The sequence below is a fragment of the Polyodon spathula genome, chromosome 17, assembly GCF_017654505.1.
Source record: "Polyodon spathula isolate WHYD16114869_AA chromosome 17, ASM1765450v1, whole genome shotgun sequence".
In the NCBI taxonomy this organism is placed as follows: Eukaryota; Metazoa; Chordata; class Actinopteri; order Acipenseriformes; family Polyodontidae; genus Polyodon; species Polyodon spathula.
In genome coordinates this window covers 31,840,992-31,865,104 of record NC_054550.1, presented here as the reverse complement: position 1 = coordinate 31,865,104, position 24,113 = coordinate 31,840,992, and the positions used below count along the sequence as shown (strand labels likewise).

The 24,113-nt window shown below is 36.4% G+C and overlaps 1 protein-coding gene across 1 annotated transcript; it reads left to right on the top strand.

Annotated features, from left to right (window-relative positions):
- Positions 1-941: 941 nt before the first annotated feature.
- LOC121330372 (calmin-like) lies at positions 942-23,768 on the top strand. The gene is made up of 13 exons (XM_041276850.1): positions 942-1,317; positions 13,506-13,567; positions 14,180-14,275; positions 14,569-14,652; positions 14,854-14,946; positions 16,029-16,222; positions 17,002-17,195; positions 17,933-18,015; positions 18,378-19,859; positions 20,247-20,416; positions 20,672-20,744; positions 21,092-21,165; positions 21,563-23,768. The coding sequence occupies exons 1-13, from the start codon at positions 1,233-1,235 to the stop codon at positions 21,714-21,716; spliced, it is 2,844 nt and encodes a 947-aa protein (XP_041132784.1). The 5' UTR covers positions 942-1,232; the 3' UTR covers positions 21,717-23,768.
- Positions 23,769-24,113: the final 345 nt, after the last annotated feature.

Genomic DNA, 24,113 nt, shown 5'->3' with positions numbered 1-24,113 from the left:
TGTTTTATTTTTGTTATTAATTCACACAAAACAATAACAGTTCATGTCTGCATTCACCAGCAGATATCTGTTTTATAAGGACTGCTAACCAAGGTTTTTAAACAGACCTTATTACCATTGTCACTGGTTGCCTTTTAAAGTATTATTTGGTTCTTAGCAAAAAACAGAAGAAAATACTACTAATGATGAAATATATCTTAAAACCTTAGTTAGAACTTCTTAAAGCTTCTGCAGCTTGAAAAGAGCTTCCAGATAAACACAAATAAACAATAAATAACAATTAAAAAGTCAAGAAAACGTTCATTTTAAAACAAGATATATGGAAATAAAAAATAAATAAAAAAAAAACAAGAAGCCTGTTTTGCAATGCTAATATTTTAACGTCCCCTGGGGCACAAAAGGTATATAAAATGTTAGATTCTGGCTCATGTCTCAAATTCAAATGTGTTTTGTCGTATTCCCCGTTATGTCTGGATTGTCGGATAAGGTTTAACTGCATTGAATTTGCATTATGCATGTTTCTATACACTACACTGATCTGTGATGGATTTTTAGAGATCTGTTCATTCCACTTAAGTCAAGGGCACTTCAAAGCGAACACTGGGGCAAACTAGTTCTTTTTTTCCCGCTGTACACTGTGCATTGGCAAAATATTCATTTGAAGAATAGTGAAAAACTATAATGCCTTTCTAAAATACATAAACATTTTACTGTTTTGAAAGAAGTTTTTTAAAGTCTCCCGAGTCAGTTAAAGCTTATTGTGTTGCATGTAAAATGCTGGTAAGCATCCATGTCTGTAATTGTATTATCTAAATAGAGCTGTGTAGATCCCAGTCCATTTTCTAAACACAGATCATTGACTTTAGCGCCCTCGACTCCATTCCTCATCGCTAGCTGGAAGGTGGTGGTGGTGATGTGAGCGTGCGGTGCTTTTCCTGTACGTACTCCAGGTACCTTTCCCCCCTGCTTCTCTCGCTCTCTGAAGCTGTTGTGGCTGCCAGCGACGTCATGCAAAAACTAACTTCACAATCACAATACGCAGCTCAGACCCATCCTCTTCCAGAAAAGCATTGAGCAACTCATCTAATCACAGATAAAGTCTACGACTTGAACAGCAATGTCTCTCTAGAGCTACCTTGTAAAACCCCGAAAGATAAAGCCGCGCAACAAAGCTTCTTTTATTCTGGAGTTTGTCAATTTTGCACGAGAGCTTCCTGTAAGTTTTTAGTGAAATGGCAGGGCACGAATGGAATGATTGGTTTGAACGAGAGGAACTAATCGGACAGATCAGCGACATCAGAGTTCAAAATTTACAAGGTAGGTGCACTGTCAAAAAAGTATTATGTGAATGTGTGTGTAGGTACAGGATATGCAGTATTCATTAAGTTAAATCATGTCGTTGCATTAACCTTGGTGACTTCAGCTCCGCAATAATAAATGTACGAAGTGTGTTCACGTATTCAGTAACGCATACATTTTAGTTATAGTTCCATTTGTGTTTTGGTCGCATCATCCAACTTTAGAACATTGTTGTACTCATGCAGTAGTGTGATTGAATAGTTTACACACGTTGCGTTAGGGTCAGGATTGGGCAGCCAGAATTTTGAGAGGGGTATTGCGGCACATTCCTTAGTTGAAAGAATGACCGCCTCTTTTTGATGCAGGGATGTGTTTTGGCTAATGAAGCACCAATTACAATGGAGTACAACATGCATTTAGGGAACTCTTCTGTAGTGCACGTATAGCGTTACACCTCGGGTACGTTGAAGCTAGCAGTTTGGAGGGTAACAGACGAGGTACAAAACAGCCACATGCATACTAATTGCTTGACTTAACTAAGGGGAAAAAATACGTTTGGCTTCTGATTGGCATCACCAATGGTTATTGTGTCAAACGCAGAATATAAACGTTTACCTTTAATTATTTGACTTTGTAACATTATCTGCTTGAACCCTTGCTGCCTCAATAGAGACGCAACATGTTACAGGATGTAATAGTATTGTAGCATTATTAAAGCCCGCAAACTAATAAGGCTGAGAGCTCCGGAGAGGATTCAAGCTTTTTGCTAATGCTAATGGAGGGGGGAGGGGGGTCAAGCTATGATGATCGGTTTTGTAAAGGTGGGTTTTCCACTTGGGTATTTTTTAAGTTCATGGTCTAAGAGCACCTCAGAGCATCTCACTGAACAGTGGTCCAGCCTCCTGCACATTTGCAAATGAAACAGTCAACGTTTGGTAGTGAAGTAACAAAGTAATATGCTATAACACTCATAATATAAAAACAGTAATCATTCAATACATATTGTAGCGTGCACGGGGGAAGGCAGCAGCAGGTCTGGTGGGTGACGTAATCACACACATAGACAAAAGCCCGATGTACGTTCCTTGCAAAGGAGCCGGCTCTTTTGTACAGCGGTATCGGCGCAATGCTTTAGTGTGAGAGGTCCTGGGTTAGCACCCACCCTCCGCCTGTGTGTAGATTGCCTCGCCCTGTGTGATGCGCCTGCCTGTGTTAACCGAGGTCGCTACAATATGTTCAGTTATTTTACATAACATGTATAATACCAGACAACCCATAGATGCAGTGGGTGCAATAACAATGTTAAATGCGCATAAATATTATATTGCAGACAACATTGTGAGATACTAGTACAGTTACATAAGGTCTTCCACATGATGGGGTGCATATGATCTGGATCAAATACAGAAATCTGACTAATCCTATCATTTAATTTACAATTAAAAAAAAAAAAAAAAGACTTTGAGATCTGGAGATCAAGGACACTGCGTAGGCATACTATATGCTTTAAGTATTAAGTATTGTTTTTTTCCTAGCTATGTCATAATCCGATGTTGTGAATTCAATCTGTCACTTCCACATATGAATGAGAATACCTTTACAGATGTGTATTTGGAATTTTTAAAAGTCTGATATGTCTAGCACCGCAGTTGTAAACAAATCCTGCTTTCTTTCATCTCTTGCTGGGATGTTGCATTAGGGGAGAGCAATAGAGTTTCCCTGCCCAGCCCTTGAGTGATTTACTGTTTGAAATGATGTATGTAACTAGAAAGGTTACCTGTGTGTAGCGTAAACCTAACCCCAGGGTGGTTGTTCCCATTTTAGTTTGTAATATAATTAAAACACACCTGGCCTGTGATTTTCCCTCATTCATACATGGAAATGAAAGACTGGACCCATGACACGATTGGGTTTGAAGTAGGAGGTCAGGGAATATGTTAGTTTGAGATGAATACTTTAAATTCACAGAGAAATTCAATTGTATGTGATACATAAGCGATTGCATAACCTATAAATACAATTTAACAGTATATGTTCTTAGATATTATATTTTCTCAAGACTTCAAGTCGAATCAAATCTTAAAGAATGTTACTAAGGTTGTTTTAGTATTAATACATATTCTACCATAGAGTGTTTTATTGCTATTTATTCTGTACAGCTTTATTGCATTACTATCCTGTGGATGCTATGTTGATACAGTCATAACATTAATCCTGTTATTGGAATCAATACTCTACAAATACACATTTGGATAAATAATATCACGTCAAAGCCATTTTGAGTATAAGTTAAAAAATTGTATTTACTGTAATTCAGTTGTAGAGAATGAAAAAAGGGAACCAATGAGTTAACATGCACATATTTTATTTATAGATTATATTGCATTATGTACTTCAAGTGATGGTTAAAAGCTCTCAGCTCTTAAATTATGCAGTACAAATTGTATGGCGTGATGTGATTTAACAATTTAAAGGAGAATCTAATTTTTTAGTATGCCTTTATTAATGGGTAGTCATGGTCTGCGCAAGCCTTAAGAAAAAAGAAAAAAGAAAACATCATTTCATTTCATAAGGGTGTGTTTTCTCTGGAATACAATTGCAGGAATTCCATTCCAGTGTGTTCCCACACATTTTAAGCTCTTAAACGCAACAAAGCTAATTGGGATTCAGACTCCTGTTTGCACTGGTGGCTGGTGTAGTTTTATAGATCAAGGCTTTTCTATTGTGACCCAATACATCAGTATCTGCCAAAACTGAACTTTCTAGAGGAGCTTAAGCACTTCTGAGATGGGAAAGAGTCCCAAAGATTATTCATTTATGTCAATTCAAATTTCAATAACCCCAAAATATTTTTATATAATAAAAATAGCAGGCTGGTGTTAAAAGAATTTCCATTAAAGACAATGTTTGATTCTTAATAGTACAGACAAGGAAACCTTTATGTAGCAGGTCAAAAAATAACATAGTAAGAGGATTCAGATGCACAGTATGTTCATTGCTTCTCTGCACTATAATCAGACTTGAAAGCTAAGTTATGATGGTTGGGGGTATTTATACTTATTTTAACTTAACTACGGGCTATAAATGGTCTCAGCCTTCTGTTGCTGGCCTTGTCCAGCTCTCTTGTCAGTCTGACCACTGCAAAGACCTCTGTTTTTCATCACAGTACAGGACTGTTTTGACTGCCTGGCTCAGCAAACTAAACTGAGCAAACATGTTTGAATGGGTTATTACTTTTCTCCCATTTGAACTTCTGCCAGTTTCGTTTCAGAACAATGAGTAAATAAGGCCTGGTTTTCAAATGAGAACACTGTTTCTTTGCTGCACCATTGGAGCTCTCATTGGGGGTGCTTCAAAAACATGCTGCTTCAGACTCTTCCTTCATGTAGGATTCTGACTAGGCGGAATCTGCTCACACTGCCTGAAAGGTCAGGGGACTTGTGTTGTTTACAGTGGCATAAGCGCCAATATAACCGACTGTAGGTGGCCACGTGTGATGGATGCTGCCTGGCATATTCACCTGGAAGATCATTGTATTTTGAGTGAGTGCGCCTGCGTGTAGATTTCTCTTGCAGTGGTTTCAAGTGGTGCTGGTGTCACCAGAGTACGCCAAAACACAATGACATAGCACTTATTCTGTTCTCTATGAGCAGCTAAAAGAACTCCCACTTGCTATTCGATTAACTGTGTTATGTACACAAGTACAGTAGCTGTCATTTTGTTAACAGACCAACACTGGAAAGTCTACTAAATATTATTATTATTATTATTATTATTATTATTATTATTATTATATTGTTATTATTTTCAACTTGTACATACACTACTGCAATAAAAATCAGTAATGTGTTGTGGCAGTCTTCTGGAATGGAACAATACTTCCTCAAAATACTTTCATATGAAAAAAACAAAAAGTTCTGGTTATCAGAAAAAAAACCAAAAAACAACTCCAGTGTTAATCAGGAAATAATGCGTTCATTCAGTTACTCACACAAATGTAAACACATGGCCAGATTACACAGAGACTACAGCCACTGAATTTCAGACACTCAAGGATATTATGTCTAAAAAAGGTCCTTAGGTGTTGCTTAGCGATATTAAGGAATACTTATCTTGAGTGCATGAGTGCTTCTCTGCTTTCGGCATAGTTATGTGTGTAATGAGCGTGGAGCTGGGTTACTTTTTATTTCTTTTGCATATTTCTTTACCCGAGACCATGAGAACAGTGCAGGGAAGCCCAACTGCTACCTGAAAACAAATACTAGGCATACATAGATAAACCAGTGATGAAAAGTGATGATACAGTATGTGACGTGAGACAGCTAATGAAGAAGAAAATGGTAATTAGAAGAAAGCTAATGTCAGAAAGAAACATTCCTCGACTTGACTTCTTATAGTTGTATTTTTCCGTTTATGAGTATTTAAAGTTATGGATTCATTGTGAAGGATTTATTTGCAGTGTGTATTACTCTGCACCTGTGATCATTAAAAAAACTATTTCAGAGCAAATAGTGGAAGTATGCCAAGGGGCATAGGCATTTCTCAAAAGTAAGTAACTGCTCGTAGGGTTTAATTAGGTAAAAGTATTGCTTAACAGGCTTTAGTTTTTACTACCATGCATTCCCTTTTTACTGTACAAACAATATTGTTATGAAGGTAACAGGATTGTTATTCACTATCAGTCCTGCTGTGGGCAGAGTCTGGTGTCAGCCTGATTCTCATTCCTTCGTCATCCTACAATTAACTGTCCGCCAATGTGAAACGTGTCCTTATTTTAAATGATGAAGGGTAAGAAAACATTTTAAACTATTACCAGAAACAGGCAAATATCTGGGAGGCAATGCTGCTCACCAGAAAAAAAAGCATGGCTGTTCCATTACCACCTCTTCAACAAGCATCTTTGTAGAATTCACCTTGGGTTTAGTAGGACTGTCTGCTAAGCCTCTAAATATTAATCGATTAATTGGGCACACAAAATATAATAGTTCGAAAAAATATCGATGATTGTACCGCCTATAGAAATGTTTGTTCCCCTGGAGTCATTAATTTAATGATTGCTGTTCAGTAAAAGCTTGTGCACAACAAGTGAATGCAAGAGGTAATTAACTGTAATATAGCTTTGCACGTGGTACTGGAGGAATAAAATAAAAATGTTTTATCAGCTGTGGGCAGCATTGATTGTTCTCCCAGATGGAGCACGCAGCCTGGTTTGAAAAATACATCTTAAAAAAACATAAAATCAGGATAATTCTGAGGTTTAACGTTCATTCTGAAACACCAAAGAAGCGCACACTATATACAGTCAGGAATACAAGCTTGTCGACCTGCTCTGGATCCAATGTGGCACGCTAATACACATAGTGTAGCGCATAGTTACAAAGCATTTTCAAAACTGATTCGCTGGTAGTCAGGAAGGGACCAGCAAATCAGATGCTGGTTAACACTTCAGCAGGAAATGAAGAACACACCCACTGCTTGTCTTTGGCAGAAATACTGTAACTAGCAAGCCAGGACATTCAGTCTATTTTTGGTTGATAAACTTAAAGAATGTTATTAGGTATGGGTGTTACAGAAATGTAATTATTTAATCGATTATCCAGTATTTATCTCGATGTATATAATGAGGAATTTAATCGATTGAAAAATCGATTTTCGATTTAATTGTAGCAGCCCTAGCCTAGAGAGGCTTTTCGGTTAAGGGGAGGTTTGAAAACAAATGCTGTTTACTTTTAGAGGTTGTTAGCAGAGTTAGGGTTAAGTTAGATCACATAACAACAATGTGCTAGGCTTGAGAGCTACAAAAGATTACACAAGATTTATTAATTCATAAGTTTTGATTGCTACGGGTATAAAACTGACAGGAAGGAGCAGTTACATTATTATTCTGAGTGGGTTATTAGTTTCATACTGGTAACATGATTCCATTCTCATTTGAACTTGCTTTTGCACTTGCTTCAAAATAGGGCTCTTAAGCTATTAAAAAGCCATTATTAGTCTGTGCTGATTCCCAGGGTAAACCAGGGTCCTGTATTTGAAAGCTGATAAGCCTGTTCTATGTCAACCCTTATTCTGTAAAACTTGACCGTAGTAAAAGTAAAGTACTACCGGTACCATTAGAGCACTGTATATCATGTCGCTGTACCAGAAATAACACAGAAAATAAAAACAACAGAACTAACCTAGTATCTGTTTTTTCAAAACATTAGATTCCTTTGTAGTGGTGGGTAATGGATAACATACGAAGAACAGGAATGACCAGATCTGTAAATGCTCCATCCTGTTGGTCTACACAACATGAACAGCCTTAGGCTCTTAGTAAAACCTGAACATATCTGTACATTTGTAGCTAAAGCCCATTTATAATATCAGTGCCAGACAACAGCAGAGGCTGCTGTACGGTTATACATTGATACTACAAGGCTTTCAGCCCTTGTTAGTTTGGGCTTTCAAAACATGTTTATTGGTTATGAGTTTTTTTTGTTGTCAGTTTTTAACAGGCTAGGAAGGAACTAACGGATGAACAATGTTACAAATGACATGTTTTTTTTTTAACTTACTACGACTAAAGATTTTTCTTGAGGATTTTTTATTTTTATTGGCGACACTGGGCTTCATAACAACCATTTAGAGAAAAAAAAAATGTTGCTGTAGAACTGGCATTCAAACAACTGGCACAGTTTTGATTTATTGATTAGCGAGCAACACTAATCCAGACCATGACCACAATGATCAGGATGACATGTAGGTATTTCATCTCTGTTTCTGTCTTTATTATCCAACACCATCCAGCTGTAAGAAATAATTACTTGGATAGAAAAGTCTTGTGAGAGCCATTCAGTAATACAGTGAGGTGAGGACACAGATCTGTTTATCACACGCCATTTTGTATAGTGGCTTGGTTTCTTTTCACCTGTTGATTTGACCTATAATGCCTCAGTTGATCTTCTAAAGCTGCTTCCATATTTCTCTGCAGCCTGCTTCCTTTTTAATGCTCCAATTCCCCATTTCGAGAATGCTTACTGCAAGTCTACTGTAGCATCTTGTTTGAAACTAATTCGACAGAGTGCAGTTCCCAAGCTAATGCCATTTGGAGCAGGAGCTGCAAGAGTGGCACAGCATAAACAAAGAAGGCTTAACATCGTATCCATTTTCCTATAGTTTTCATAAATGCAAATTGTTATGTATTCCACAGGAAATGTAATTGAGTTGCATTTGAAGCCAAACACATGAGGCAATATAGCTTTAACTAAAGATGTATGCCATATTGTTCTCTGAGCAAAAGTGCATCCCTTTTTAGGTTCCATCTTTTAGTTAACACTTAGACACTTATTAACTTATTGTGGGGTTTTAAGTAGCTAAGGCCCATGGGCAGATTTTTGTAATTTAATTATTTACAGGACTGCATATGTCTGCAATTTAAAATTGAGATATTTTGGTGCAACTGGCCCAGTACTGTCCTCATTTCCATATGACTGATCCCAAAGTAATACATAAAAGTAACATTTAATTTGTTCAATTTTCTTTTCTGTCTGATACAAATCAAAATCTATAAAATGTTATTATCATGTTTTAAACTGAAAACACTATTAGCATTTAAACACTAAGCACCATCTCCTATATTAACTTACTATCACTCAAACTGTAGAAGAGGTACAGTATACTCTTTGCGTTCTGCTTTACATATAAATCACAGAGTGGATAAGGAAACCTGACAGTTTGTAACTCAATGGATAAAAAGGCTATATATTTAATAATGTCATGTATGTCTATTTTTTTGTTAATGCATATGATGAATTGTCCTGGAATAGCATGTAACACATGCTATTTTAATTTTACCTCTAGACAAATGAGCTCAATGTAAATCAAACTCATATTAGATAAACACGGAAATTGACTCATTAAGGAGATTTTGATGGGATGCCCAAAAAGAAAATAAGATTAATTTATCCAACACTAGCCTAGGGATGTATACAGTTACAGCTGAATGACATTCTTTGTGCGCTCTTATTTTTGCTCAGTATAGTTTTAAATAAATGCATCTGACAGTTGACCCATGACGGCTCTTGAAATCCTTGACATTCGGTTTCAGGTTTGGAGGAGGGTCGACAGTTCTGCAAAGGTCTGCAAAACTCCTAGTTGCCCACTGCTTGACTTAATGCTTGACAATCACATAAAAAAATAAAAAAAGTTTGATCAGTTAAACTAAGATCCCATGTGATGTTAATTACGTTGCTTAATGAAGTCAGACAAAAAAAAACAGGAATAGGAAAGAGGCGAGGTACTAAAATCCTTATTACTCATGTTGCTTTAGAATGTGCTTGCAATTGATGAAAATAGAGGTGTAAAACCATAACAATAGATCATAGATCACAATTCCATTCTTTATTACTACTTTATTATTACTTATTATTAAAAAGAAACAACTTTAAAAATAAAGCAATGCGCTGGCTAGACTTCCGTCATCAAAATGTGCTTTAAAGCTAAGACACTGGCTTGGCATCTGTTCCAGACTGTGTTTTTGTGACTAAAACAGCAGCGCTTCAACAACCCCCCATTAAGTAGAGCCACAACATAGATTACAATTTATGCTTTTAAAGATACAAATCTTTGTTTTCTAACTTGGTGCCATCAATTTCCGTTCCGGTATTCTGATTCTTATTAAATCAAGAGGTAATGACAGACTGGAATCTAGAATATCTGTCTGAAATGCATACATGGATAGAAATCATGCATAGAAATCCCTCACTGTTAATATACTATAATACTATACTGGATGCCAAATTGAACCAGCACTAAGTAGACCAATTTGTTGGGACATTCACAGTTTGAGGTCTGTGGATTGCTGTTTATGAATGTGTAAACAAACCACGAAGACTAGTTACAATGCGGGTTGTTATTCTTACATCTTGTATATTTGTAGTTTTGTAAATTAATAAAAATTGCTCACAAAAAAGGATCATTAAATAACTGACGATCTGTGAAAGTGCTGTGCTTAAATGGAAGGCGTTTCCGCAGGAATACTGAGTATCGAAACCAACAGAAAACAACTATGCAGTCATGTTGCTACCTGTGAAAGTGGTGCTGTTTAATGATGAACTAACGAAAGTGGAAGTGGATTGTGATATGTTTTATTAAATGAAAATAATTTAATTTATTTAGTAACAAAAAAAAACCCCAGGAAATCCTGTTTTCACATTATTTTGTTGAAACCTAACACCTTTTGCAGTATAGTTTTTTTTTGAGCAGGTTGTTATTTATATACTGTAACAATCCTTGTTTCTATAACAACCAGCTTTCTGCTGGGAGTCAAACTGCACTCCATCTCTGTCTAAACATGTTATTGTACAGAATGAGTGTGTTGTCAAAAAAACGCTGGGAGAGATGGGTTGCTGTACTGTAGTAGAGGTTCTGAAAATGCAGAATAAAAAAGGCTCCAAAAGGCTTTACTAAGAGCAGAAGACTGTATTGTATTTTTGTGACAGGGCTGCCGTACAAATTTCAACCTTTAACATGCTAGCCCAGTATGATTTGTGGCTACATGCTGGTAACACACGTTAACACAGGGGCCATCTTTGGGTTCTGTCACAAAATTCTCCATTTGTTTTGTAATTCTGTGGCACCTGCTAAAACAAATAGGCATTCCCTTTTCAGCCCTGGTAAAACGCATCTCCAAAAGTAGGTCATAGGCATGTGTTTGTGGAATGGAAATGAGGAAACATGTAGCTTTACAGTAGGTAATGCATAATTCACAACACTTGCATTGCTGCAATAAATGGCAACAGGACTATTTTCCAGGTCAATTAAACCCCATGGTGTATCTCAGAAGAATGTGTTTGCTCAGGTGCAGTACAAACCTTCAGCTACAGTTGCCATTCTTTGCATTTCAAACAAATTAACCTCACATGATATGCACACAGCCAGACCTGAAATTGGCTGTGTTAGAAAAAAAAAACAAAAAACACTTGCAGCATTGCACAAACAGGATTACTGAGTAGTTCTAGCTGTTTTTATCATCATGGTTAGTAAGTGATAATACTTCAAAATAAAGTATACTGTACAGTATTTAATTGTTAGTAGAGCCATCCTAATGACTATTTACATCATTGAATAACCCTTTTGTCTGTCAAAACTGCATATACCAAATGCTAAACATATCCTATGACATGCTGTACCCTGTCACATTAGTCATGTTAATAATTTTGGTTTTAATTATGGCTTGACAGGAGCAGAGCTACAACTGCTTGGGGTTTTTGTGACAGAGAAAGAATGATTCTTGGTGATAGCTCTCCCTCCCGACCTGTGAGGGCGCTGTGTAAAGGGAACAGACTGCCAATTCCCAGGGTTAGACAGAAGTCGGCCATCTAGAAAGGGGATGGAGCTACGGTACACTAAATCATTGACCTGGAAAGGAAACAATGTGGCAGCTGCGGATTGGAGGAGCTGTTGCAATCGTTAACCAAGGGTACATGGGTACAAAAGGGGACGTAGTGAGGTGATCTGTTCCTTTGTTATGGTTAACATTAACCCAGAAGAAGAACAGTATTGTGAATCGTGAGTGTTTTATTTGTTTTGTCGTGTCTAATTATACTTGTTTATTGTTATTAGACGGCTAACACAATCCGGAGTTGTCGCCAGAGGCCAGCACAAAACTTGGACATCATTGCACTTGTATCACGTTAAATTGTATTTGCACCATCAGCACAACAGCACTCACTTTGGACTGGTGCATGTAGTAAATACCTTGTTTATATTTATAGTGTTTTTATTGTTTCAGGACTGAAACCTGTGGTTTTTCTGAGCCATTTAACATTTTGCCAGTTAACATTATTATGTTGTCAAGTGGCTTTGGATTACAAAACTAAACCATCATTTCACCCATACCTTTGTTATTGTCATTATCTTGTGCACAGGAACCACTTTGCTACAGGTCTGTTTTAAAGATCTATTGGTAAACTGGGTTTAAGGCAGGTGAAGAACACTTGAGTAGAATAAATGGCTAATAAGAGCACATAGTAAATGTAAAAAATGAATATGTAATATGAGTCATGAATTGCTGACCACAGAAGTAGGGAGGGGTCCTTTCCGGAGTTCTTATTGATGGGGTTTGAATTGCAGCCAGACTACCACTTGGGCTAATGTTTTACTATGTGTTTGCTTACTACTTAGTTAAGTCTATTCTTGTTAAATAATTGAAAGGTAGCACAATGGACTTGGCGTACAGTCCATGCTACACTAAAACAAATGCCATATTTGCTTTATGGGCTGTGGAGGTACAAAGGTACTGGTTTTATGTCCCTTATTTTTAATGGTATATGCGTTAGGAAGTCCTGAGCTTTTACACAATGTGTTGGTGTTTATACTGTAGATAATAATCCCTTAATGGTTTGAAATATACATTTTTGGTTCATTTCCATACATATTGTTTAAAAATGAGAGCTATCTAAGTATGCTTTTAAAATCTTTTGGAACTGTTAAGTGCCAGATCATGTGAAGTACTATATACTACATTAACTTTACACTGAATTGATAGTATGATCACTAATCTGATGATACTTTGAGTACCCTCTGGGATTAGAGGGGTAAAACAGGTCTAGTTGAGGGTTTGACTTTTTGGCTAGAAAATATTGGCTCATCTTTTGAGCAGGCTCCCAGCTTCTCTCTAACGTGTCCTAAACGCCACTGTTGTAATGCTATCACTTACTACAGTATATAACCAAGGTGAGAGCTGTTCCTATATTATAGATATACTGTAATATTGATATTGTTTTTTGGTAAAATCTCTCCACTCTGACCACTATTGCAACTGAATACAATCTTCACGTTGACTTTAAATGGAAATGACTCACAAGGTGCCTTAATGGTGACTCATCTTTATATTCAACGTGACAGAAGAAAGAGTTGGCTTGGTACATTTTGTATTTGTTTTGTGCCTTGCAGAAGAGATGGTACATGTAAATTGTGACAGATGGCACAGAAATATTACCATAGAAAATGGGGAGAATGGATGCATTTATATGACATCAGTTGGTTTATAGTAAGTGCATCAATCACCACATGTTTGCTGGATTTCTAATGTAAACGTATTGGGTACTGGGGTGGGGGGATTGCCATTACATGAGGAGGGAGCAAGACTAGTTAAATGTATGAACCCTGTAACATCATATATAATTGATTTTAATGCAAGTTACATTTGTATTATCTTACAGTTGAAAGAGAAACTGTTCAGAAGAGGACATTCACAAGGTGGATCAATTTGCATTTAGAGAAAGTAAGTACCATCGAGCCCCCTTAAAGTGTTTTCCAAAGGCTATACTTCCCTTCCCTTTGAAAAAAACATACTAATTATCATTGTCTTTTTCTCAGTGTCAGGCCTTTAGAAAAGTGTACATCACAGGATATGTTTTGTTTGCAAGGAGATTATGAGCGCTCTTGTCATGTTACACAACTTGCACTCTTGGTTGGACCTGTGCAAGCCATATTCTTCTGAAATGCTGTGAAACGTTTAGACAAAAAACATTTGTCCTCTATTTTCCCTCATTCATTTGTGAAAATATAACAGACTATATTGATCAGAATTGTGGTAAAACATTGAGATATTAACTAGGAATAAATACTAATTGATGACTGCATCACTACTGTGAGTGTTACAGTTTGGTACATTATATCTATCTATCTATCTATCTATCTATCTATTTCTAGATATATATATAGGATATATATATATAATATATATATAATATATATATATATATATATATATATATATATATATATATATTACAATGTATACTTTGTCTTCCATGCTAAAGTCTGATACTGTATTAGGAAAAAGACTTCTCTGTCTAAATTCAAAATAAAAAGGGCTTCCACTTCTCTTTAGTGCAAACCTCCTTTGGAAGTGACAGATTTATTTCAAGATGTCCAGGATGGGAAGATCCTGATGATACTGCTGGAGGAGCTCTCAGGCTGTAAGCTGGTAAGTAGAATTTTGTATTTTTTCTTTTTTATCAGGCATAATTTGATTCCTTTTGGACCATGTGGGCTGTCCGGACCTGTTGCGGTTTTTACATAGTCCTCTATCGTGGCTTATACTTGTACAGTGTACATTGTTAATGCTTAATATGTAATATGTTGAGTTTGGACTCATTTAAAAATGATGCGTATTTTCAGCTTGTTGTTCTGGTTAAATAAATACTTTTGAATTATAACGTAGGAACTGATTTTCAATGCTTTGTTGGTGCCATTTTTAAATATGTTGTTGTCTTCCAGCTTCATGAATTCAGACCATCGTCGCATCGCATTTTTCGGCTCAACAATATTGCAAAGGTCTTGAAGTTTTTGGAGGAAAGACAGGTAAGTACCAATAAATAAAATTACTCAAATGTATAATATAATACAAGGTATCACCCATTTTAGTACATTTCTCAATTGTGCCTTGTGGGTCAAGAGATATAGCAAACTTTTTAAATTTGTTGTGCGGTTGAAAGCCAAAACAATTGTAGTAAGTTGCAAAATGTATTTGGATGTAACATCAATTCCTATTAACCTGTCTAGGTAAAGTTGGTCAGCATTGATGCTGCTGATGTTGCAGATGGCAATTCCTCCATTGTTCTTGGATTGATATGGAACATTATTCTCTTCTTTCAGGTAATGTATATTTTTAATCTTAACTGTGACAATATGAATAGCTCATACAAACGGCTATGACGTTATGCATCACATTAAAACAGATACAATGTTACATAGCTTTTTTTTTTTATAAAATATTAATACAATTGTTCTATTGCACGCAAAGTATATAGTCAGTAGTTTTCAGTCAGGAAGAACAGCCCCATATGAAGGGTTACTCTGAGAGAAATAAAAATGATGGCTGGTTTCTTCAGCTGGAGGGGGATTTGAACTATAGAACTCTTTGGGACTCCCAGGCTGCTAATCTTGTATAGTAAAACACTAGCATAGGAAAAGGGTCCAAATCCAGCATGATGGCATTCTGGAAACATGCCACACTCTCATGGTAAGCTGCAGTCCCCAGCTGAGATTTGATCACCTGGTACACTAGTGCAGGGGATTTACACAAAAGCATAGTGCTTAAGCTAGCGCTAATGCCACCAGATAAGGTCAAAAATAGAGTGGAAGCATCTACAGTACATACCATTTCAATTACAAGACTAATCTGCAGCTTCTACACTATCACATGATTACTAAATTCCATCTGGCCATGAAAGATCATCCAGCACTTACTGATTCCGTTTGTACTTAGACTGTGTTCATTTGCTTTGGCCCAGTTGCAGCATTAATCCCCAACAGATGAAACAAAGCAGCAGTCAGGAACTAAAACAGAGCCAAGTAAAATCATTTTTTTCCCCACCTCCTTCTGCATTATTGGAGGTAGTGTGGTCTGGTAGTTAAAGTCCAGGGCTTGTAACCAGCAGGTTATCAGTTCAAATCCCACCTCTCCCACTGACTGACTCACTGTGTGACATTGAATAAGTCAATTAACCTCCTTGTGCTCCCTCCTGCAGATGAGATGTTAAATTAACGTCCATATTGTAAGTGACTCTGCATATAATGCACAGTTCGCAGCCTACCTCAGTAAAGCACTTTGTGATGGTGGTCCACCACAAAAGGTGCTATATAGAAATAAAGATATTATTATCTGAGGGGAGATTTTAATGGAGTATTTAGACATCAAACACATTTGTTCCCCCTGTTTTATTATTCTTTTCCAGATCAAAGAACTGACAGGAAATATCAAGAATAGAGTTCTGTCTTCCTCAAGCTTGTCCTCTCTGCAGAACAGCACAGATTCAGATACATCACACCCCAGCACACCGACTGAGGAATGGCGCTTGTCAGTGTCACTGAAAGGTCAAAGGAGAACCATTAAGACACTTTTGCAATGGGTACAGAGACGCACAAGGAAGTAAGAGTTGTCTTTTTTTATCCATCTGCCACTGCTATTTAACAGCAGGACGGTAGCTATGCTTCGAGAGTTCGGGGGTAATCTGTAAAGTTATTCACTGCTGTAAGTTAAACAGCTGGCTGTCTTGTCAATATTATTTTGAGACTACAGTACTACAGTTGGCGCCGATTTATCGGAATGCCTCAGGAGAAGTAAAAATATCCTGAATAGCTGTCCCAATTCAATGAGAGGCATTTGAGACATAGTTTTGTTCCTAGATAAAAAGAAAAGAAATGAAATCGCATCACATTATGATTAAATGTTAAATACTCACTGAATCGCTGTTTTTATTTCTTCATGACATCTTATCACAAAGCGAGACACCTGTGATGTTGACACGCCAACTTTCTTTGCAACAGCAGCCTGAGAAACCACAGTAGACTCCAGCTCCTTCAAGAGTTCAACGTGGTTTACACATTTTACCCAAGTCACAGTGTAATCACGCACTCACCTAGTCACTGCACTGTGTCTAGTCACACCTAGTCACTATGCGAACCTGTCTTGCTTGGAAAACCCATCTCTGTTCATCATTTGAAAGTAGTGTATCCCAATTAAACGAAGTGACGTCCCAATTAAACAACATAAATAGCATTGGGAAGAACCGCCATTTAAACAGAAATCCTGATTATCAGTATCCCGATTAGATGCTGCCGACTGTATTATTCAGAAACATATTTCAGCCAGGGGCTTTGTTGGATATTTAAACAGTAAACAGTAAACAGGAGTTTTCTCTTTTAAAGGTATGGCGTGGCTGTTCAAGATTTTGGAAAAAGTTGGAAGAGTGGCCTAGCTTTCCTGGCCATTATTAAAGCAATTGACCCCAGCTTGGTGGACATAAAGAAGGGTCTGGAGAATACTGCTTGGGAAAACCTAGAGGATGCCTTCAGAATTGCATACTATAACCTGGGCATTCCTAGACTTTTAGAACCAGAAGGTAAGAAGATTAGCTGCTATTACCATTCTCCACCAATAGGGTGCAGTAGTTGTTGTTAGAATTCTGCACAGCTCCACTGAAAAACAATGCAGACATAAACGACACACAAGTGCGTTCTCACCAAGATGACTACACAGAGTAACCAAACATTTTTTAATACTGACATTATTTTGCCTTTGTGGTGAGTAATTCCCTTATTGAATATGTTTGGAAAAATATATCCTGTACTACAGTACACTGCAAAAACAGTACACTGTCGGGGTATATGCTATCAATTCACTTGTGATACCTATTGATTTTGTGTGTTTGCTTATTACTGACAAGGTGGCTGTCTTTTTTAATGCTTCACACTTTTCATTTGTTGTATTAGCATTTTTAGAGATAGGAAAAAAAAAACTAAGTGCTGTAGAATCAATTTGCCAGCATACTTATCTTTGATATTGCAATGTAATGTTTTTAGGGATGACAGATGGGTGGAATTAGATACAAAAGTCAAATTCATGGACATATTTCAATAGCCACTGCAAAAGAAAAAAAAAAAAACAAATGGCATATTTATTAATCACCATTACCACAGTACAATGCTGTCACTGGTACTTCAGACTTGCACAAACCAAACAAAACACAATCCTGCCGTTTTAGATTAGATATAATTTTACACAGCGAAACTTCTGTGTAAAATTGTGGTTTCTGATCAAAGTTTTAAGCCACATCTAACAAAACAAATCAATTTACAGATATTACCATTGCTGCACCTGATGAACAGTCCATTATGACTTATGTCTCTCAGTTTCTTGAACATTTTCCTGAGCTTGAGGATGTAAGTATACTTGCATAACTTCTTCCCACGGGTAAATTCTAGACACAGACATTTTCATGTTAGGGGGTTATGGGTGTTTAAGTTATTCTGTGTGATGCAAAATGGTGATTATCATACAATGAATGAAAATCCCCATGTGCATTTCATACAATGATTGAAAATCCCCATGAATAATCGAAAAAACTATATATAATATATATCATAATATATATATATATATATATATATATATATATATATATTATATATATAAAATCGATTACCATAGTTCCATTGTAAAGCTTTGTCACAGATAAAGCAATGGACACTGCCCACATTTTTTTGTGCTATATTAGTAATATTTGTTATTTCTTATATTATAGGATGAAATATCAGACGTTATTGAAAAATCAGTTTCTCCAGTTAAAGATAATTCTCCAGTAAATGGGCTTCATCAGAATGGAGATCATCCAGTTGTGAGAAATGACTGGGTACAGCCCCCGCCAAAGATTTTCATTTCCTCTGTACGAGATAAGCATGAACAAATGTCACCTCCCGCATACGAGACTCTAAATGATAGACATAACCAGCCTTGGAACAGTGAAGAAGACTCTTCAGACTCCATCTCAAATCACACGGACCCAACTGCTTATCCACAGCTGCCATTAGAACTGAGAATGGGAGTATCTTGTGTGGCTCAAAGTGCAAATTCTGCCCAACCGTCTTTTGTGGGAGACACACCCGATTCTTTGTATGAGTTTATAAGTGAAGAATTTGATGGAAAGATCCAGGAAAATAAAAATCGCAGTCAGTGGAATGTTAGTCAGTCACCAGTTGTTCAGAAAGGGGATTTGCTCATCAATGGGGAATTAGTAGAAACTGGTGAAGATACCGAGGAACCTGGAAGAGCCTCTCCATTACAGGGACATGCCAGAGAAGATTACGTTTTTGAAGACCTGTTCATAGATGAGAGTATTTTTTCTGAAATATCTGAAGCTAGCTTTAAGGTAAAATCTAAATTACCTTCAGAGGAAGAAGATGCATACAAATACATTTTGGATCTACTTGAACAAGAAAACGCCCAGGATATGTCCTCAGAACTCTGTGGTGAAGAGGAGAAGGAGGCCACAGTCAAAAAGGCACCTAATACATCAGAGTCCGCTTTAGAGAAAAGCGAACCACACAATGCATTGGAAGAGATCGCTAGAGTAGAACACAGAACTAATGCACTGATGGTACCATCCAAATGCAACAATGATGCACCATCAGAAGAAAATCCAGAAGCAATGCAAAAGATTGATTCCATTGCACTTGAAAGTGACCCTGCTTCTGAAGAGCCTCCTGATAAGGAACTGTGTCCAATGAATGGTAGTCAAGCACAGAGTGTAAGCCAAAGTCCTGTTTCAGTAACACCTTTGCATCTTGTCTACTACCCTCACTACAATGTGGCCATTTCAGACATCACTGAAGCATTCTCCCCGCCAGTCACTGAAGGTAAAGAACATCTCCATGTTACAAGTTCATCACTGGATGTAGTTTCTGATGTTAAGGGACATATACAGCCATTCTCTGAGATTCAAGGTAACACATCGCAAGCTGTACCTTCTGCTACATTGAATCAAATGAATGGAGGAAATCAGGAATATTTGGAGGATTCCACTAAAGTTGAAGAACACACAGCGATATTGAGTTATTCTGATGCACAGGTAATAACAGAAACTGTCCAAGGTGTCGATCAAGAGAGTTGTTTTAATTCTTCATCCGCACTTACCCATGAAGAAGAACAAGCTGAGGTGCTTGAAGAGGGTGAGGAGGAGCAAAGTGTACAGCTGAATGCAAAGTCAGAGATAAAGGGGAATCTTGAGGTAATGTTTTAGTAGTCCCATAACGTAATTAGTTGTCCTGTTTTGTTTTTGAATTACTAATTTCGCAATACCAGTTTTGTCTAATTTAAAAACTAATTAGATGTCATTCCATAATAAATGTACAACTGGTTCCCATGTTACTGTCTGAAGTATTGTAGAGTCCCCTATTGCTTGCTATTTGATAATGCAATAGTGAAGATCCTACTGTATATAGACATGCATTGCACAGAAATGTCTTGCAATTTGTTATTGCACCTATTGCAGGTTAAGTTATAAACAATATTTGTGATGTCTAGCTTCTGTATCCACTGCTAGTTTTATTGATTATTCAAAGACAGTCTTGTTTTTGACTGACGTTTTACTTTGTGCATTTACATTTACTCTTAGGTTGTAGAGCACCTGGTTGATGGCATGATGCCAACAATCGAAGAAACAGATTTGGATGAAGAATGCAATGATATCAAGGATGGCAGAAGTGATAGCAAAAGTGGAATCCCAGTTCTAACAGAAGGGCTTGATGATGACTCGGAAAACACAGAGGACACAGAAATCATAAGGTACAGTAACTGGCATAGGAGGCATGTAGTCCAGTATCACATTTCCTGCTCAATTAAAAAGGTTACTCCAAAGTCAGATGTGTTAAAGTGTTAGAGAACCCTCTAGTTTTTGACAAGAAACACATTACATCTCTTCCATGTTTTTTTTTTTTTTTCTTGCTTGTAGGGTGTTTATTAGAAAAGTTTAGAAAATAAAATGGAGAAAAAGTGTATGTTATGTTTGGAAGAAAGGGTAACTATTTTGTTTGTACACAGGAGGAACAATGTACACTCTGAAGACTCAATAACTGAGAGCCACATTTACCCCAAGTTGTCCCATAGGAAACAGGTATGTAATTAATATTTGAAGCTAAAAACAAAGCCATGTTTTCATTTCCAGTAGGACCTTTTCAATTGTATCTTTGCTGTATCTAAAACAACAAAAGTTTAGGAGTGTTACCAATTGAAATAACTGGCACAATATATTATTGCTTTATTCGTATCTATGCCTGTATATGTAGAGATAATCTAAGATTTGCAAACCAGTGTTTGTATTATGTTTTCTGTATACGCCCCAGGCACTGTGGGGTCGTTTCTGGATTCAGTAAGTTTGGAGGTCCTTGTTTTGAAAACCCAGAGTGGTTATTGAATTGTTATTGATTTTTTTTTGTTCATACACATTTTATATATATTTAGTTTTTACAGACAACGAGTAACCAGATAAAGAAAAATGGAAGTGAAAATGACCATCTTATCAGTTCCAATATCAGGTAACTTTTTGACCATATTATTTTAATGAATGTGTTGTTTTTATGAGCTGTGGGTGCTTGTACTGATTTCATAGACTTGCACTGGTTAGGATGAGGAATTGCCTGTACTTGCTGGACATTGAACCTACTGTCCTGCCAAGGAAACTGAATTTTTCCACCTGTAACTATTTGGAAACCTTACATTACTTAAGTATCTCAAACGTCTACAGCTAGTTCACGTACTCATGGATTACGTTAGATTTAGGATTGGCTGATGTTGACAGCAACACTCCCCTTATGCGTCAGTCAGCCCGTCTTTTGTTCAATGTAGCATGCTTATAAACAGGTATACTAAACCAAAACATGTCATCATTTGTGCTTGTAGAATGGCGTGTACTTATTATTGAATTGTTTGCAGTGGAGAATACCAAGGTCAGGAGAGCTCAGCAGTCAAAGCAGCATGGAGTTCTGAAGACCCCAGCAATGGAACCACTCCAGGGATTTACCTGCTTCTATCCCTTTGGATCCTGGTTTACTGTATTATCATTATTCCACAGCTGAACTATGATTGACTCTTTTTAATGTACTACTGATGTCAGTTGGCATGGCATAATGTAAAGATCTCTTTAGTTGAGCTACTCAGTATACTGTCTCAGCAGAACATGCTACTAAATTAGACAAAGTCTGTCAGTACCTTTCATTTTCCATATGCTTGTATGTTTGTAAAATCTGGCTTTAAAACAGGTTTTTTTTATAACTCTGAGAGCGGTTTAGGTTTGCAGCAGCTTTTTCTTTTTATAAACCACAAGAATGCTTTGGAAGATTAAAAGTAATCCCTAATTGTTTTGTTTTTCCTGATATCATTATGATTTTAGTAGTTGATTTCTCTGACCAGTGTATATAAAACAATATAACAATTACACATGAATCGTGCAATCCCTGCAGTGTGTTCAGACTGCCATTAAAAACAACTGCAGTTTTGGAGTTGTAATATCAAATTGTTAAATTGATGTTATTCTAAAGCAAAAGTACATCAGAAGTACATAAAAACACACATTTTGACTTATTTTTGTGCTATAAAATATGTAGTGGAACATTTTTAAAAGAAGCTGAACTTTGAATTTTAAAGCATCGTTCCACGTGCAAAGTTGCACTTTGATAGCAGTGAACTGCCAAAGACATTAAGGCTGGGCCTTTGCTTTTTCTTAAAACTATTTATAATGATTTCACTTTGTTCGACTCAGCTTCATGATTGTAGCCATGACTTAAAAAGCACAGGTACATATTTACGAAATTGCCTCCTGAAATATATTATTAATGTTGAAGTTCAGAAAGACATTCATACAAGTTTAAATGTTTGCTATCATATTCTTACATACCCAAAGCTTTGAAAAACAAATAATACATGCAAAATAAAACTCTGTTATATTTTAATATTGTATATTTCAATATCTGTGTTAAATATGAGTGGATTATGCCATTTGCTTAATGGAATAGTTGAACAGCGTGAGAAATGTATTCATTTGTAATGTAGTAAATACAGGTACTTTGTTGATCTTGACTTTGCAGCTATTGAATTATTATTATTATTATTATTATTATTATTATTATTATTATTATTAGTATTTATTATTTTATACCAATCATAAGAATGGAAGGGAAAACAATTATTTCAAAACATATATTCTACATGGATTGATACAAGGCCCACTGGAAATGGTTTCAAAGCTTTTCAACAGTTGCTAATTGACAAATATTTTTTACTATTCTTTCAACACTATAGCCAAACCTTTTAGCCACTTAATCGTGATATCTGGTAAATTATAACCTTCTCTAAATCACAATTGGCTGAGTTCACTAACAGTATACATAAGTTAAGACTCAGGAAAAAAAAAAGTGTACTGCGTCTTAAATGAATGCACTACTGTATTTTTTAATGATCTAAAGTAAAGATCTGAACCCTTCACCCTAAAATTAGATTTTATTTCAATGTGTCTATTCAGCATAGAAATGGTGCTGATGTTGGTAAAACACCAGCAGAACTATAGAGCTACCAGTTTACTTGATTTAAAAATGATGTTTCACTGATCCATGTTTAGTGACAACTGTTCTACAAAGAGGTCAAATTAAATACCATCGAAGAGAATGCAACACATTACAATTTGCCTGCCAGTGCTGTTTCTTGGTTTATTCTGTGTATGCACAACAGCAAAAGTTGTGCCCCTGCAAAATAAGGATAATGGTGAATCATCAATTCTGTTTGTCCAGGGTATGTTCTCTTATCCTGTTGTACGTACAAGGTCAGTTCAGGGTTATTGAGACTTTAAAAAATGTTTGTCAAAAGTAAGAGGGCTTTTTGAGCGACGAATCTGAGGCTGAAATTTGAGTTGCATACAAAGTTGCATACATTCATTTTAAATTATTAACAATATATATCAAATATATTAGACATCTCAGCATACCATTGTGTCATACTGTTTACCAACATTGCCAATAACCTTTAAAATATGTCATTTGGAAGCAATTACCTGTTTGTTAAATGGGCGATGTAAAGATTTAAACACTTTATTTACTTTTCTTGAAATAAACTGTTTCACAAATGTTAAATAAAACATCATAAAATGCATTCTGTTTCATTTTTCATGTTCTATAACATTGTGGTCTCCATTGTAAAATGTAAGCAAAGAGAGATTTAATTTAACACAATATTGTTTACAAGAAATCCCATAGTAAATAAACAAAACATTATTGGAAAAGGCAATGTAATGATCAATCAAATAATTATTATGTATACAGTGACATCTAGTGGAGGGTACCAGAAAATATTTAAAGGTACAGGCAGCCACATACTGTGTATACATGAGTTTTTTCAGTGATAAGAACCAGTAGAAAATCTACTGGGAGCAGCCTTTTTGCTACCAGTACCAGTTTCACTCACATAAAAAAAACTAAACAAAAAGAGTGCTTCT